Source organism: Chiloscyllium plagiosum, chromosome 24 (genome assembly GCF_004010195.1).
Source record: "Chiloscyllium plagiosum isolate BGI_BamShark_2017 chromosome 24, ASM401019v2, whole genome shotgun sequence".
In the NCBI taxonomy this organism is placed as follows: Eukaryota; Metazoa; Chordata; class Chondrichthyes; order Orectolobiformes; family Hemiscylliidae; genus Chiloscyllium; species Chiloscyllium plagiosum.
The window spans coordinates 55,491,125-55,508,363 of record NC_057733.1 but is presented as its reverse complement, the minus strand read 5'-3'; the positions used below and the strand labels follow the sequence as shown (position 1 = coordinate 55,508,363).

The following is a 17,239-nucleotide window of genomic DNA, read 5'->3' as shown; positions in this document are numbered from 1 at the left end:
CGAGGCAAGGAATAGGGAGAGATATCAGCTGAACACGTGGCTGCAAGGATGGTGCAGGAGGGAGGGTTTCAGGTACTTGGATAATTGGGGCTCATTCTGGGGAAGGTGGGACTTGTACAAACAGGATGGTCTTCACTGAACCAGACAGGTACTAATATCCTACATGGAAAATTTGTTAATGCTATTCAACTATGTATAAACTAGCTCAGCAGGGATTAGAACCTGAGGTGTAGTTCCAGTGCACAGGAGGATGAGAGTAGGGAGGGCATGGACAGGATTTCATGGTCACTGGAATGTGATGGCAGACAGCGAAGTGGTTTGAAGTGTGTCTACTTCAATGCCAGGAGTATCCGGAATAAAGTGGGTGAACTTGCAGCATGGATAGGTACCAGGGACTTCAATGTTGTGGCCATTTCGGAGACATGGATAGAGCAGGGTGAGGAATGGATTCCAGGGTTTAGATCTTTAATTAAGAACAGGGAAGGATGAGGGAGAACCCAAAGGCATTTTACTCATACATGAGGGATAAGAGAATGATCAGGGAGAAGGTAGGGCCGATCAGGGATAGCGGAGGGAATTTGTGCGTGGAGTCTGAGCAGATAGGGGAAGCCCTAAATGAGTTTTTTCCTTCAGTTTTCACCAAGGAAAGGGACCTTGTTGTAAATGAGAACTTTGAGGAGCTGGGATATGAGCTTGAACAGATCAAGATTGATGAAGTTGATGTGCTGGAAATTTTAGCAAACATTAAGATTGATAAGTCCCCAGGGCCAGACCAGATTTATCCTAGGCTGCTCCAGGAAGCGAGAAAGGAGGTTGCTAAGCCACTGGCAAAGATCTTTGCCTCCTCACTCTCCACGGGAGTCATACCAGAGGATTGGAGGGAGGCAAATGTTGTTCCTCTTTTCAAGAAGAGGAATAGGGAAATCCCTGGCAGTTACAGACCAGTCAGTCTTACATCTGTGGTCAGTAAAGTTTCGGAAAGAATTCTGAGGGATAGGATTTATGACTATTTGGAAAAGCATAGCATGATTAAAGGCAGTCAGCATGGCTTTGTGAGGGGCAGGTCATGCCTCACAAATCTTATTGAGCTCTTTGAGGAGGTGACAAGACAGGTCGATGAAGGTTGAGCTGTGGATGTGATGTATATGGACTTCAGCAAGGCATGTGATAGGGTTCCCCATGGTAGGCTCATTCATAAAGTCAGGAGGTATGGGATACAGGGAGATTTGGCTGTCTGGATTCAGAATTGGTTGGCTAAGAGAAGGCAGAGAGTGGATGTAGATGGAAAGTATTCTGCCTGGAGGTCAGTGTTGAGTGGGGTCCCGCAGGGCTCTGTTCTTGGGCCTCTGCTCTTTGTAGTTTTTATAAATGACTTGGATGAGGAGGTTGAGGGGTGGGTTAGTAAATTTGCAGATGACACAAAGGTTGGAGGTGCCGTTGATAGTATCGAGGGGTATTGCAGGCTGCAGCGCAACATAGACAGGATGTAGAGCTGGGCTGAGAAATGGCAGATGGAGTTCAACCTGGATAAATGTGAAGTGATGCAGTTTGGAAGGTTGAACTCGATGCTGAATATAGGATTAAAGGCAGGATTCTTGGCAGTGCGGAGGATCAGAGGGATCTGGGTGTGCAAGTATATAGATCCCTCAAAGTTGCTACCCAAGTGGATAGGGTTGTGAGAAAGCATATGGGGGATTAACAGGGGGGTCGAATTTAAGAGCTGCAAGGTTTTGCTACAGCTCTACAAAGCCCTGGTGAGACCACACTTGGAATATTGTGTCCAGTTCTGGTCACCCTATTATAGGAAAGATACAGACCTTTGGAGAGGGTGCAAAGAAGGTTTACCAGGGTGCTGCCTGGACTAGAGGGCTTGCCTTATGAAGAAAGGTTGACTAAGCTCGGACTTATCACTCTGGAGAGAAGGAAGAAGAGAGGTGACCTGATCGAGGTATACAGATAATGAGAGGCATGGATAGAGTCAACAGCCAGAGACTTTTCCCCAGGGCAGGATTGACTGGTACGAGGGGTCATAGTTTTACGATATTAGGAGAATGGTGCAGAGGGGACGTCAGAAGTAGGTTCTTTACGCAGAGAGTTGTGAATGCGTGGAATGTGTTGCCAGCTGTGGTGATGGAAGCAGGGTTATTAGGGACATTTAAGTGACTGCTGGACATGCACGTGGAGAGCAGTGAGTTGAGGGGTGCGTTGGTTAGATTATTTTATTTTGCATTAATCCTCGACAACATCATGGGCCAAAGAGCCTGTTCTGCGCTGTACTTTTCTATATTCTATCCCTAATTTCAATCTCTCCATCACTGGCCACCATCCCTTCAGTGGCCTGGACATTAATCCCAAGAATTCTATCTCCACCCCTTTTCCTCACTTTCCTCCTTCAAGATTCTCAAAACATCCTCCTTTCACAAAGCTTTTGGACACCAGCCCTAATAATCTAATGTGACTTGGAGCTAAAACTTTTTGATATCACAATGATGTTACCTTCATTTTCTAACACATTTAAGACACAACCTAAATACAAGTTACTGCAGCTGTTAATCATAATTTCTCCCCAGACATTTTCTTACTCTATACAACACATTTGCACTGTGCATCGCTACATCAGAGTCACCCAACATTGGGACCCATTTGATCATAAGCCTATAAGATATAGAAGCAGAAGTGGCCACTTGGTCTATCAAGTCTCCTTGGTTAGTCAACATGGCTAACCTGATGCACTTCCCTGCCTTTTCTCACCATAAACCTTAATTACCAACTGATCTGTGCCATGAGAATTAAGTTTTTAATGTTTTCTTACTATCCCAGAGATAAATTATTCTTTTCTTCCATTACCGAAAAACACATTGCTCTAGTCCTTTCGACAAGATATGGTGTCATCACTCCTCCAACCTTTGGAATCAATTGGGTCAATGGGCTGAGGAGTGGCACTTGGAGTTTAATTTAGATAAATGTGAGGTATTGCATTTTCGTAAAATAAACAGGGGCACAACTTATACAATTAATGGTAGGGCCCCAGGTAATGTTGTAGAACAGAGAGACCTAGGGGTTCAGGTACACAATTCTTTAAACTTGCGTCACAGGTAGACAGGGTGATTAAGAAGGCATTAGCATGCTTGCCTTCATTGCTCAGACCATTGAGTATACGACTTAGGATGTCATGTTGGGGTTGTACAGGATGTTGGTGAGACCACTTTTGGAGCACTGTGTACATTTTTAGAAGTTGCTTTATTATCAGTGTACATTTCTGGTCAACCTATGATTAAATTTGAGACAGTTCAGAAAGAATTAACCAGAGTTATAAAGGAAAGGCTGGATAGACTGCGACTTTATTTCCCCCAATGGAGCATAGGAGTTTGAGGGGTGACCCTAGAGAGGTTTATAAAATCATGAGGGGCATTACCAAGGTGAATTGCAAGGGTCTTTTCCCTAGGGGAGTTCAAAACTAAGGGGCATATGTTTAAGGTGAGAGGAGAAAGTTTAAAAGAAATCGGAAGGGCTCCTTTTCGGATAGAGGGTGGCTGAGGTGTGGAATGAACTGTCAGAGGAAATGATAAATGCAGGTACATTTTCAACATTTAAAAGACATTTGGATTGGTACATGAATAGGAAAAGGTTAGGAGGATATGGACAAAAACACACAAATATCCTTGTTTAGTTTGGAAAACGTAGTCGGCGTGTATGAATTGGACCAAGGGTCTGTTTCCGTGCTACATGACTCGATGACACTGATGCTTAGTAAGCAGCAGCGTGTACTACAAGATGTGCTGCAGAAATTCACCAAAGATCCTTGGGGAGCAGCTTCCACCCTATGGCCACTTCCATCCAGAAGGAGAAGGGCACCAGGCACACAGGAACACCAGCCCACCAGCGACTTGGAAACATATCACCATTCCTTCAGTGTCACTGGGTCAAAATCCTGAAACTCCCTCTACGGGATCTTCAGAAAAGTATCAAAAACTCAATTCTTACAGCACCCATTGATTGAAAATCCGGGTTTACAGAAAAATACACTTGAAGTTGATCAGATCAGCCATGATGTAGCGGAACGGCAGAGCACTGGGGGTCTACCTACAGCACATGGACTGCAGCGGTTCAAGGCGGCAGCTCACCCCCACCTTCTCAAGGGGCAACTAGGGACAGGCGATAAATGCTCGCCAAGCCAGTGACGCCCACATCCCACAAGTGAATAAAATAATTACACAAGTGCAGTACTTTCTTCCAGCACAAGGGGCAGTCTCAAGCAGGTTAGTCAGTTCCATACGATCCTTTTTGTATTGGCATCCTAATCAATGAGACACCCTGTTCAGTATATTTACAACATAAAAAGAATGAGGGCTTCACGTATTGAGGTAGACACAGCTGGTTTTCAGAAAAGGATTGGAGAGGAATTAACTTCCTGATTACTGGTAGAGAGATACTTAACCCTTGGATCAATGACTGCACAGGGCACAAAGGGATTATGGAGATAATGTGTTTGTGATGGAGCTGCAGCATATCCACATACCCTCATCTCAGAAAAACAATAAAGACCCAAATCATACAATAAAAAGCAAAATGCCTGTCAGTGGGCAGAATGGTGACATAAGCAGCGTCCCAGTCACCTCAAGTTCATTCCAACTGGCATGAAGTCAGTCCGCGCCAACATTTAGGTAATTATAGATCACAAGAATAGAATATTAAAGAAACAAAATTAAACTTACTCCTTGACTTCAGTAAAGTTAACAAGAACACACTCCCCTCCCCAGCTTAACGCACAAGATGTATAAATTAATTTATAAACATGAATTCATATTGTATTTGTTAATTCATTTTGCAAGTTATTTCTCCTGGGATTGTGCAGTGCTACACACGTACAGAAAACATTTGAGCTTAAAGATTAGCTTCTCTGAGCAAGAAAACGTCCTTAGGAATCAAACGCTGGCTTGAACTTGGACCCCTGTAGAAACCCATTATTCACTTAAAATCATTTAAGTTAAAGTAGCAATTCTCAGGAATACAGCTACAATGCTAAATGAGAACCGTCTATGTGGAAATATCTGCAGTGGGATTTGAAATTTATGAACTTTCAATCCAACCCAGATATTTGTTAAAATTTATTCATGTTGTGGAATGCGGGTGTCACTGGCTGGGCCAGCATTTATTGCCCATCCCTAGTTGCCCCTGCTTGAGAAGGTGGGGATGAGCTGTCTTCCTAAACTGCTACAGTCCATGTGCAGCCACATTGCCCCTGGGGAGGGAATTCCAGGATTTTCACCCAGTGACACTGAAGTGACCCTCATACTCAGCACCGTCTTCTTGACCCGCAATCTTCTTCCCGATCTCTCCGCCTCCATCCTTCTCTGGTCTATCACCCTCACCTTAACCTCCTTCCACCTATCGCATTCCCAACGCCCCTCCCCCAAGTCCCTCCTCCCTACCTTTTATCTTAGCCTGCTTGGCACACTCTCCTCATTCCTGAAGAAGGGCTCATGCCCAAAACATCGATTCTCCTGCTCCTTTGATGCTGCCTGACCTGCTGCAACACATTTTTCAACACTGAAGGAATGGCAATATATTTCCAAGTCAGGGATGTCTGGAGGGGAACTTGCAAGGTTTCGTGTTCCCGAGTATCTCCTGCCCTTACCCTTCTAGATGGAAGTGGTCATGGGTTTGGAAGATACTGGCTAAGGATTAGATTAGATTACTTAGAGTGTGGAAACAGGCCCTTCGGCCCAACAAGTCCACATCGCCCCGCCGAAGCGCAACCCACCCATACCCCTACATTTACCCCTTACCTAACACTACGGGCAATTTAGCGTGGCCAATTCACCTGACCTGCACATCTTTGGACTGTGGGAGGAAACCGGAGCACCCGGAGGAAACCCACGCAGACACGGGGAGAACGTGCAAACTCCACACAGTCAGTCGCCTGAGGTGGGAATTGAACCCGGGTCTCTGGCGCTGTGAGGCCGCAGTGCTAACCACTGTGCCACCGTGCTGATCTTTGGTGAATTTCTGCAATGCATCTTGTAGTTAAAAATTATTCACTCAGCCATGACTGACAGCAATATATAAACCATAGGTTCCCTGTTTAACCCATATGAAATTACTGTTCGAGGAACCAAAACCATTTTTAAATACAACCATAGCATAAAATACAGAACCACGTAAGTATCACGAGACACCCAGCTTAGCATTGCTTCAGATTGATGTCAGCTTTGCAGAACTCTAACAAAAAAATTTAAATGACAGCACATAAATACAGTTCTGTATAAATGCACATTTATAAATATAAATTTGTGGGACTGGGGGGTGTTTCTTTTTCATTGACTTCAATAAAATTTACTATTCCGTTTATTTGAAAATATGTTATGGTTGTTGAATTTTTTGGGGTCCCTCTATCTCTCAATGTTGGTCAAAGACTTTCAATGAAAATCCATTGAAGTTTCTGACTCCTCTGAATAACACAACCCTGATATAGGTTCCAGTTAGCTGCCTGGCGATGGTGGGTAGGGGAGGGGGGGGGTGGGGGGGGTGTGGAAGTGAAAGAGAGAGAGCAAAACAGAGAGAGAACAAGTGCTATCAGTGATCTTTCCTTACCCATGGTGTCCACAATCAGGTCGAGTTGTCCGTTATAAACCGTGACATTCACATTGGCAATAAGCAGCTTGTCAATTATGTCGATTACTGGTCTCATGAAATCGCCTTCCATATTGGAGAAAACCTCATTAGACTGCCCTGGGTGGTTTCAGATAAGAGACTGGTTAAGTAGCTACTTATGTACATTATTCAAACATGATTCAAGGATTCATGGTACACAGGGCAGCAAGGACATAGGAATTCAATAATGGGGTGAACAGGGAAAAGTCACAAATAGATGCACATATTGAACCCTTCCCTCAACCACCTCCTCCCTGGTTCCCCACAGACAGTACCTCCCCATTTCACAAAGTCCGGGATGATTTTCAGCTTCTTTCTGATTGGCCCATTCATCAGCCATTCTAGGCTAGGACTCTGCAGGGGGCTGATATGGTGTTTGTAAAGACTGACTGCAAAAATACAAGTGAGAAAGTAAGTCTGAGAGACAGAGCCACAGACAGCCTGGATTCATTCAATAAAACAAAGCAACTGTTCATTGCACTTTGTTCCTTCACTAGATTAAATTGTTTGAATAATCAAGGCACCAGATGAATCTAAGCATCCGTTCACATAGCACCATCAGTCCAAAGCATTTACCTCCATCGCTTTTATTTCTGGAGATTAACACAGCAGCAATTTTCATCATCTGACAGTTAAATGTTACTTCATTACAAGATAAGAGTCCACTACTCAAAAATGAAACGAGCAACCAGCAAGATGACCTACAGGCCTCCGTCGGTGCTGACCCTCCAACAGTGTGGCACTGCCTCATGCTGGCCCTCAGATCGGAGATTTCTCTCAGTGACACCCCAGAGTGTTATCCTAAATCGTGTCACATGTCACAGAAACTAATTTCCCACAAGCTGCTCACCTAGTTGGGAGCTCCTCATCAGTGGCATAATTTGTGGAGAATCGGAGTCTGTCCGTTTGGTCATTATGTTGTAGAAGTTCACCCCATCGGTATTCTATAACAGAAGCAGCCAAATGTTATCCACAGTAATTATTGCCACAGCCTATGTTTGTGTGTGCTCGTGTGCACTTGTGTTTGTGTGTGTGTGCGCGCACGTATACACACACACACGTGCATGTGTGCTGGTGCCCTAACTGGGAGGTTGTGCACTGATAATTGTGCTCCACTGATAATTGTTTGACAAGCCATCCTAAAACTTATAAGCTCCCAAGGAGATGATTAATTTGCCTGACTGTGATTCCGGGCCAAAACAATTCACACCAGGTTTCGTCAGGAACAGAAAGGAAGTGACAGGTCAGACATTGCCTATTTCCTTCCAGTAGGACCTCAGTGTTCAAACCCCTTGAAGAAAAATTACACCTTGTTGAAGCCCTCCCCTACAAGTAATTAGCCCAGAAACTCACTAGAGTAAGTTCTGGGGCATTGAGTCACTTGGGGATGGGGGCAGGAGTGGGCGTGGGGGAGGTGATGGAGAAAAAAGTCATCACTGTCTGGGCCGGGGAGGGGGGGTGGGAAAGAGAGAGAGAAACCGACAGCATACATGTGCTTTTGTGTGTACGCCTGTGTGCATGTTTACGTGTGCCTGAGAGTTTTATGTGTGCGCCTGTGTTAGTATGTTAATGTGTGCGTGTGTGTGTGAGAGAAAGAGTGTAGACGTATGTGCACCTGTGTGTACATGAATGCCTGTGAGTATACATGAGGGCATGAGCACTTATGAGAGTGTGTTATATACAGGAAGTGGACATGAGCAGCACATACACAATTAGGGATCTCAGAGGATTCCTCTGGCTGGGCAATGACAAATAGCACCATAAGCCACAGAAGCAGAAATTAGGCCATTCAGCCCATCGGGCCTACTCTGCCATTCAATCATGGCTGATAAGTTTCTCAACCCCATTCTCCCCATAACCCTTGATCCCCTTGACAATCAAGAACCTATCTACATCCGTCTTAAATACACTCAATGACCTGGCCCCCGCAGCGTTCTGTGACAATGAACACCATAGACTCCCCACTCTCTGGCTGAAGACGTTTCTCCTTACCTCTATTCTAAAAGGGCTTCATGGAGTTCAACCTGGATAAATGTGAGGTGATGCATTTTGGAAGGTCAAATTTGAAAGCTGAGTACAGGATTAAGGATAGGATTCTTGGCAGTGTGGAGGAACAGAGGGATCTTGGTGTGCAGGTACATAGATCCCTTAAAATGGCCACCCAAATGGACAGGGTTGTTAAGAAAGCATATGGTGTTTTGGCTTTCATTAACAGGGGGATTGAGTTTAAGAGTCGTGAGATCTTGTTGTAGCTCTATAAAACTTTGGTTAGACCGCACTTTGAATACTGCGTCCAGTTCTGGTCGCCCCATTATAGGAAAGACGTGGATGCTTTGGAGAGGGTTCAGAGGAGGTTTACCAGGATGCTGCCTGGACTGGAGGGATTATCTTATGAAGAGAGGTTGACTGAGCTCGGACTTTTTTCATTGGAGAAAAGGAGGAAGAGAGGGGACGTAATTGAGGTGTACAAGATAATGAAAGGCATAGATAGAGTCAATAGCCAGAGACTATTTCCCAGGGCAGAAATGATTAACACGAGGGGTCATAGTTTTAAGCTGGTTGGAGGAAAGTATAGAGGGGATGTCAGAGGCGGGTTCTTTACACAGAGTTGAGAGAGCACGGAAGTTCTGTGCTGTACTGTTCTATGTTCTACTCTAAGGCTCTGCCCTTGGGTCCTAGTCTCTCCTACCAGTGGAAAATTTTTCCCAACACCTACTCTGTCCAGGTCCTTCTGTATATTTCAATTAGATTTCCCCTCATCCTTCTAAACTCCATTGAGTCTAGACCCGGAGTCAGCAAACAAACCGATGTTAAGCTTTTCATTACTGGGACCATTCTCGTGAATCTCCTCCGAACCCGGTCCAGGGCCAGTACATCCTTCCTGAGATATGAGGCTGAAAACTACACACAGTACTCCAAATGTGGTCTGACCAGAGCCTCAGAAGTACATCCCTGCTTTTATATTCCTCTCAAAATAAATGCCATCATTGCCTTCCTATCTACTGACTCAACCTGCAAGTTTACCTTGAGAGAATCCTGGACTAGAACTCCCAAGTCTCTTTGCACTCAGACTTATGAATTTTCTAGATTAGAGTGATGCTGGAAAAGCACAGCAGGTCAGGCAGCATCCGAGCAGGAAAATCTACGTTTCAGGCAAAAGCCCTTCATCAGGAATGAAGGTAGGGAGCCTCCAGGGGTGGAGAGATAAATGGGAGCTCCCAAAGAATTATAACAGATTTGTCAGATACCTAACAAAGTAGACACTGAAAAGAGGGATCTCACACTCAGATACTCACTTTCTCAACAACCCCCTCTGTTACAGACCAGAGCTCAGTCGCCTTCTGATAATCACCAGCTTCAATTGCTGCCTGCACTCTCGCAGTGTAAGAGTTGACCTCTGCCAACCCCTGGTCATCAAGCAGAGACTGGAGAAAACGGACACATCTTAGTTTAAATAGCAGACACAGACAGAAAATGTCTTAAGGTCAAAACTATATACTTACGATGCTGTACAGGTAGGGCCCCCATGACAGGACTGAATCTACAGAAACAAGGAAGTGTTTTCAGGTGGACAGTAGAACATGATTCTGACCCCATACAAACCCAGTCATTGTAAAATGTAAAACCCTGCTAATATCAGAGTACACAGCCATTGCTTCAGGTGATGTGCCATTCTTTCACCTGTGCTTAATGTTAAAACTATATTTTAATAAAATGCTGTTGCAATTAATGCTTTAATACTGGCACCAGGACACAGCACGATGGTAACTGTTCTGACTCTCTCTCATTCCTCACAGTGCAGTCCCTCTCCCATTTAATGGAGAGAAGTGAGAAGCCATACCCAGAGGCGAGATCCAGGAATCTCCCAAAGCCACACCAGCAAAATGACACTTGATTTGATTGAGCTGGACCTCCTGTGAATGGAATCATGCATCAGTACCGATAGAATGACAGAAAACATCCAATCCAACAGGTTTCTACTGTACACGATATCACCTTCATCATGATAACCTACTCTGTTCTCCCTCTCATTTATCCAGCTCCCCTTCAATGTATCAATCCTACTCTGACCACTACCTGTGGGAGAGAGTTCCACATTCTCCCCATTCTCTAGGGAAAGATGTTTCTCCTGAATTCATTCCCAATGGGATTTTAGTGACCATCTTGTCTTAGTGGTCTGTGGTCTCCCTGCTAGTGAAAATATCTTCTCCACATCTGCCCTATTGAACTCTTTCAGAATCTTGAAGGCCTCAATCAAGTGTGTCTTCAGCTTCTCTTTACCAGAGGGAAGATCCCAAGCCTGGTCCACCTTTCCTGCTTTCATTTTCATATACAGCTTTTACAATTCGCCCACTTTCACTGTAACCTTGGAATATAACAGAGTTTAGAGACTGATCAAAATATCCCCAGTGTAATCTAATCAACGCTGTATACAAATTCAAAATAATTTCAGTTTTTTTCTATGCTATTTGTGAAGAGATTAAGTGTGTGTTAAGTTTGTGTTTTTTCTGTAGTTTGATTTGGTCGCTTTGTTACTTGATGATTGGGTTATGTTGAGCTCCAAATGCTTCTCTTCCTTTGAGTTGTTATTAACTGAAGTTAATGTGGGCCCCTCCCCCCTACTGTCATGTAGCATCTCATACATGGCGATGTTGAAATTAATTGTGCAATAACACCAAGTCTGCATGTCTACATTGAACACTTTTAGCAAAGATCTGGACTAAATCACACATTTTACTGACATTACACCATCTGTGCCCAGTGACTGACTGCAGAAAGCTTACCCAGGGCGGCAAACACTCCCTGACACTCACTGCAAAAATACACCAAAAAACATATGCATTAACAAAACGTAGGTTGTACTTAGTTCAATAAGATCATAAGACACAAGCAGCAGTAGGCCATTCAGCCCCCTGAATCTGTTCTGCCATTCACAGCTTATCCAATAATCAACTCCACATTTGTCCCAGAACCTTTGATTCTCAGCTTTTGCTTATATTTAATGATGCAGCATCGACAGCCCTCGGTGCTACCACCCTCAGTGAAGAAATTCCTCCCCTCAGTCTTAAATGGCAAACCCCTTAACCCTGAACTCCACACATTCCAGAATACTCCTACCTTAATCAGCTCCAAAGAAATACCAGCTGCCATTTTACCACCATAGGATTCAGCAAAAATGTAGAATGGAACATTCTGTTCAAAAGAAATTGATATTTTGATTTCAGACTTCTAACATGGGAAAAATCAAAATTTTTATTCTATCATGGGTCATGGACATCACTGGCTGGTCAGCATTTATTGCCTGTCCATAGTTGCCCCTTGAACCACTGCAGTCTAAGTGCTATAGGTAGGCCCACAATGCCCAGTGAGAGTTAGTCTACCTGCAATTCATACTGGGATGGTCAACATGCTCATGAGCAGATGCAGTGAAGTACACTCATGTCGAGGTTTTACTGTAGATCTAGCCTGTTCATATCTCAGGCAGAATGAACCTTCACCAGTTTCTTCATCCCCCCTCCCCCCACCTTGTCTCAGCCGAATCCTCCAGCCCGGCACCGCCTTCCTGACCTGCAGTCGTCTTCTTGACCTCTCCGCCTCCATCCTAGTCTGACCTATCACCCTCACCTTGACCTCTTTCCACCTATCACATTTCCGACGCCCCTCCCCCAAGTCCCTCCTCCCTACCTTTTATCTTAGCCTGCTGGACAAACTTTCCTCATTCCTGAAGAAGGGCTAATGCCCGAAACGTCGATTCTCCTGTTCCCTAGATGCTGCCTGACCTGCTGCGCTTTTCCAGCAACACATTTCCATACCTTATAAATACAATAGGTCAGAGGCTGGGAATCCTGTGGCTTGTAACTCACCCCCCGACTCCCCAAAAGCTCAAGTCACAATTGTGATGGAATACTCCCCACTTGCCTGGATGGGTGCAGCTTCAACAACACTCAAGAAGCTTGACACTACCAAGGACAAAGCAACCCGCTTGATTGGCACCACACTCTCAAACACCAACCCCCTCCACCACGGCCGCTCAGTAGCAGCAGTGTATACTTTCTACAAGAAGCAAAGTAGAAATTCAAAGATCATTAGACAGCATCATCCAAGCCCACAATCAATTCCATCTAGAAGGACAAGGGCAGCAGATACATGGGAACACCACCATCTTCAAGTTCCCCTCCATTCCACTCACCAGCCTGACTTGAAAATATATTGCCGTTGCTTCACTGTCACTGGGTCAAAGTCTTGGAACTCCCTAGCATTGTGGGCCTGTGTACAGTGTGTGGTGTGAATGTTACTTGCCACTCGTCAGCCCAAGCCTGGATATTGTCCAGATCTTGTTGCATTTGAACATGGACTGCAGCAGTTCAGGAAGGCAGCTCATCACCACCTTTTCAAGGGGCAAATAGGGATGGGCAATAAATGCTGACCAGCCAACAATGCTTGTATCCGATAAATGATTATGATATATATCATATTGATAAGATGATGATGAAAGTGTGTTGAATATTTACATTTATAAATACAAAACCATGAAATTCACACCAAATACTTCCAAGTCTCAATTCAGAGTATTGTGGTAAGGCCTCAATTCAGAGTATTGTGTCCAGCTCTGCCCCAAGTGGCTGTTGCAGGACCTAAGCTGTAGATCAGTGAGTGGGTCAATCCTGCCCAAAGACCACTTGCTGGCAGTGTTTGAGACACTGACGATTGAGAGTAGACTGATAGAGTTGCAATTGCCTGGTTTGGATTTTTCCTGCTTTGTGTGTACAAGACAATATCCCATTGTCAGGGGGATGCCAGTGTTATAGCAAGAACAGTTCGGCTGGAGTTGCAGCACGTTCTGGTGCAAAGGGGGTTTATCAGGATGGTATCCAGGATTCTTCAGCTTTGAGGGCTCCCAGTCCTGGTTTTAGTCTGTCTGGTCACAGTGGCAGATGATGGAATTATGAATTCAAAAAATTCTGGAATTAAAGGTCTAATGATTTAGATTATTTTCGATTATCAGGAAAAACCCATCTGGCTTTTAGGGGAGAAAACTACCATCCTTACCTGGTCTGGCCTTCATATGACCCCAGACCCCATATCAACCCCAGTGTGGTTGACTCATGTGCCCTCTGGGCTTGCCTAGCCAGTAACACCCACAGTCGGTGAATTAATTTTTTAAAAATCTTTAATTCAGTCCCAGGACGTAGGGCTCACTGGCAAGGTTAGCATTTATTATCCATCAGCCTGGTACCAGATGTTTGATGTTTTACTGCGTATTCTACTTATATTGGCAGAGTCCAGCTGCTAGCTCTTTGTCCAGTCTCCATAGGACAGGGATGTTAGAATCAGGTACGTTTTGACACCACTTTTACCCTGACAACCCCCTCCCTCTCACCTCCTCAACCTAGCCCTCCCCAGTCTCTCCTAAAAGCATGGAGTCTCTGAATGGGATGTTATTCCCAGACATCTAGCCCAGTTCCAGCTGGTGCTTACTACTCAGTTACATCAAGTGGTAAAATTGGTCTTGTGCTCTTTCAAGTTGAGAATATTACAGAGAGAGTCATTCTAACTTCTGTGGGGCTTTGATAATATAAATGAGAGATGTATTTCCTCTTAAAGAGTAAATGGTAGACAGAGCACGTAGCTTTAAAATAATTAGCTAAAGAATAGAGAGGCAAGGGGAATTCACCAGGAAGCTGATGAGGTGATCTGCAATGTAGGAGCTGGAACGATGGTGGCAGCAGATAGCACGACAGCTTTCAAAAGGAAATTGATGAAGTAATTGAAGAGAACCAAGTTGCAGGGTTACAGGCAAAGAAACAGACTGGGTTTGAGGGCAGAGATCCTGAGAGAGAGAAGCTGAGGAAATGAAAACAGATCAAACCAGGAAGGACAACCATCCACATGACATGAGGAACTGATCGGATGTCTTGGAACCACTTCAGATGTTCTGTCCCTGCTCTTTGGGATGAGATTTCTAGCCAAAGACCATGTAATCCACAACAGGACCCATAGTGACATTACCTGGAATTCTGGCTTCATGTTGAAGAATTCCTTCAGCAGAACCATCATGTCTGCTACAACCATGGAGAGGTCTTTGGCAAATGCTTTAGCATCAGTGGTGTAACTGTACCCAGTGCCAACTGGATTATCTACAAACAGCAAACTGGCAGCTGTCACCTGTCACAAGAGAGGGGACAAAAGGACTGAATTTTAAAAGCTAGCCTAATGGCAATTCTATAAATATTGCATTGTAAAACAAACCCATCTGGTTCACTAACATCCTTCAAGGAAGGGAATTTGCCATCCTTACAGAGTCTGACTCCAGACCCACAGCATGGGTAACTCTTAGTTGCCCTCCAAAATGATTCAGCAAGCCGCCCATTGGTCCAAGGGCAATAAACACTGGCCTTGCCATCTCACAAGAGAATAGAAACAAGAGGATACTCAGTGGCCAGGCATGGCTAGGGGAGGTGGTACACTGGCTGCTTTGATTCAGTATAAGCAGCGTGCACTCTAACCTCAAGATGGGAAATCAAATACCGGGTCTTAAACTCGGTCGGTCGGTCGGTCAGGGGTGTGGGCGTAATCAAGGATTCTGGACAGAAGCATTCCTTGCAGAAGCGCAGAGCAGAAAAAGCATTGTATAGCTTCCAGTCACAAGCCACTGAGAGACCAGGCCGAGACCACACCCCCCCACAGAGAAGGTTGGGGGGAGGAAGTGAGAAATAACAGAAGGAGCAGAAGAGCTCCCGTTGGAGCATCCTTCTCTGCCATCTCGGCCCTGGTTCAAAATAGTGGCATGTTTTGCTATTGTTGTATAGAGGGTTGGTGAGGCCACCCTTGGAGCACAGTGTACAGTTTAATCTCATTTAAGAAAGGATGTCAATGCTCAGAGAATCAGTTCAGAGTAGGTTCAGTCACCTAATAACTGGGATGATGGGACTATCTTATGAGAAGCTGGGCCTGATCCCATTGGAGTTTAGATGGTGATCTCATTGAAACATACAAGATCCTGAGGGGACCTAACAGGGTGAATGCTGAAAGAATGGTTCTTTGGGGTGGGGGGAATCCAAAACTCCAGGGAATAGGTTTATGGTGAGAGGGGAAAGATTTAAAGTGGACCTAAGGGGCAACTTTTTCACTCAGAGGGTTGTGTGTGTGTGTGTATGAAGTGAGCTGCCAGAGGAACTAGTGAAGGATGGTACAATTACAACTTTTAAAATTCATCTGGACGGGTATATGAATAGGAAGGGTTTAGAGGGATACGGGCCAAATGCTAGCAAATGAGACTAGATTAGCTTAGATCTAGTCAGCATGGATGAGTTGGACCAAAGGGTCTATTTCTGTGCTGTACATCTCTATGACTAGAACTAGCGGCACAGTTTGAAAATAAAGGGTCTCCTGATTAAGACCGAGGGGAAGGAAATGTATTTTCTCCCAGAGCGTCACGTGTCTTTAGAATACCCTACCCCAGAAAGCAGTGGATGCTGGGTCACTGAATATTACTAAGGCACACTCCCTTGATAGTCATGAATCTTTGGTTATCAGGGAATGCAGGAAAGTTAAATTGAGGCCAATTACAGATCAGCCATCAACTTGCTCAAAGACAGAAGAGGATGGATGTGGAGAATGGCCGACCCTATTCCTAAATCAGAAATAAAAACAAACTGTTGGAAAAGCTCAGCAGATATGGCACCACCTGTGCACAGAGGTCAGAGTTAACATTTCAGATCCAGTTATCCTTCCTCAGTACGGTCCTCAGGAGGTTAGTGAGCAAAATTCGGGTGCATGGTATTGGGGGCAAAATTCCTGATGAAGGGCTTTTGCCCGAAACGTCGATTTCGAAGCGCCTTGGATGCTGCCTGAACTGCTGTGCTCTTCCAGCACCACTAATCCAGAAATTGGGGGCAAAGTACTAACTTGGATTGAAAGTTGGTTGGCTGACAGGAAACAAAGAGTAGTGATAAACGGCTCCATTTCGGAATGGCAGGCAGTGGCCAGTGGGGTACTGCAGGGATCAGTACTGGGACCGCAGCTTTTTACAATATATATTAATGATATAGAAGATGGTATTACTAATAACATTAGCAAATTTGCTGATGATGCTAAGCTGGGTGGCAGGGTGAAATGTGAGCAGGATGTTAGGAGATTACAGGGTGACCTGGACAGATGCATGGCAGATGCAGTTTAATGTGGATAAATGTATGGTTATCCACTTTGGTAGCAAGAACAGGAAGGCAGATAACTACCTAAATGGAATCAATTTAGGTAAAGGGGCAGTACAGAGAGATCTGGGTGTTCTTGTATACGAGTCAATGAAGGTAAGCATGCAGGCACAGCAGGTAGTGAAGGCTAATAGCATGCTAGCCTTCATAACAAGAGGGATTGAGTATAGAAGCAAAGAGGTTCTTCTGCAGCTGTACAGGGCCCTGGTGAGACCACACCTGGAGTACTGTGTGCAGTTTTGGTCTCCAAATTTGAGGAAAGACATTCTGGCTATTGAGGGAGTGCAGCATAGGTTCACGAGGTCAATTCCTGGAATGGCAGGACTACCTTACGCTGAAAGACTGGAGCAACTGGGCTTGTATACCCTTGA

At 44.8% G+C, this 17,239-nt stretch overlaps 1 protein-coding gene across 1 annotated transcript in view; it reads right to left on the bottom strand.

Annotated features, from left to right (window-relative positions):
- Positions 1–15,058, bottom strand: part of scpep1 (serine carboxypeptidase 1) — a 23,782-nt gene extending 8,724 nt beyond the window's left edge. Inside the window, exons 1-9 of the mRNA XM_043715241.1 lie at positions 14,954–15,058; positions 14,665–14,820; positions 11,773–11,847; positions 10,496–10,568; positions 10,158–10,195; positions 9,951–10,079; positions 7,505–7,598; positions 6,930–7,043; positions 6,595–6,732 (exon numbers count right to left, since the gene is read on the bottom strand). Coding sequence (XP_043571176.1) covers positions 6,595–6,732; positions 6,930–7,043; positions 7,505–7,598; positions 9,951–10,079; positions 10,158–10,195; positions 10,496–10,568; positions 11,773–11,847; positions 14,665–14,820; positions 14,954–15,058 — 922 coding nt within the window. The remainder of the gene's footprint in view (positions 1–6,594; positions 6,733–6,929; positions 7,044–7,504; positions 7,599–9,950; positions 10,080–10,157; positions 10,196–10,495; positions 10,569–11,772; positions 11,848–14,664; positions 14,821–14,953) is intronic.
- Positions 15,059–17,239: the final 2,181 nt, after the last annotated feature.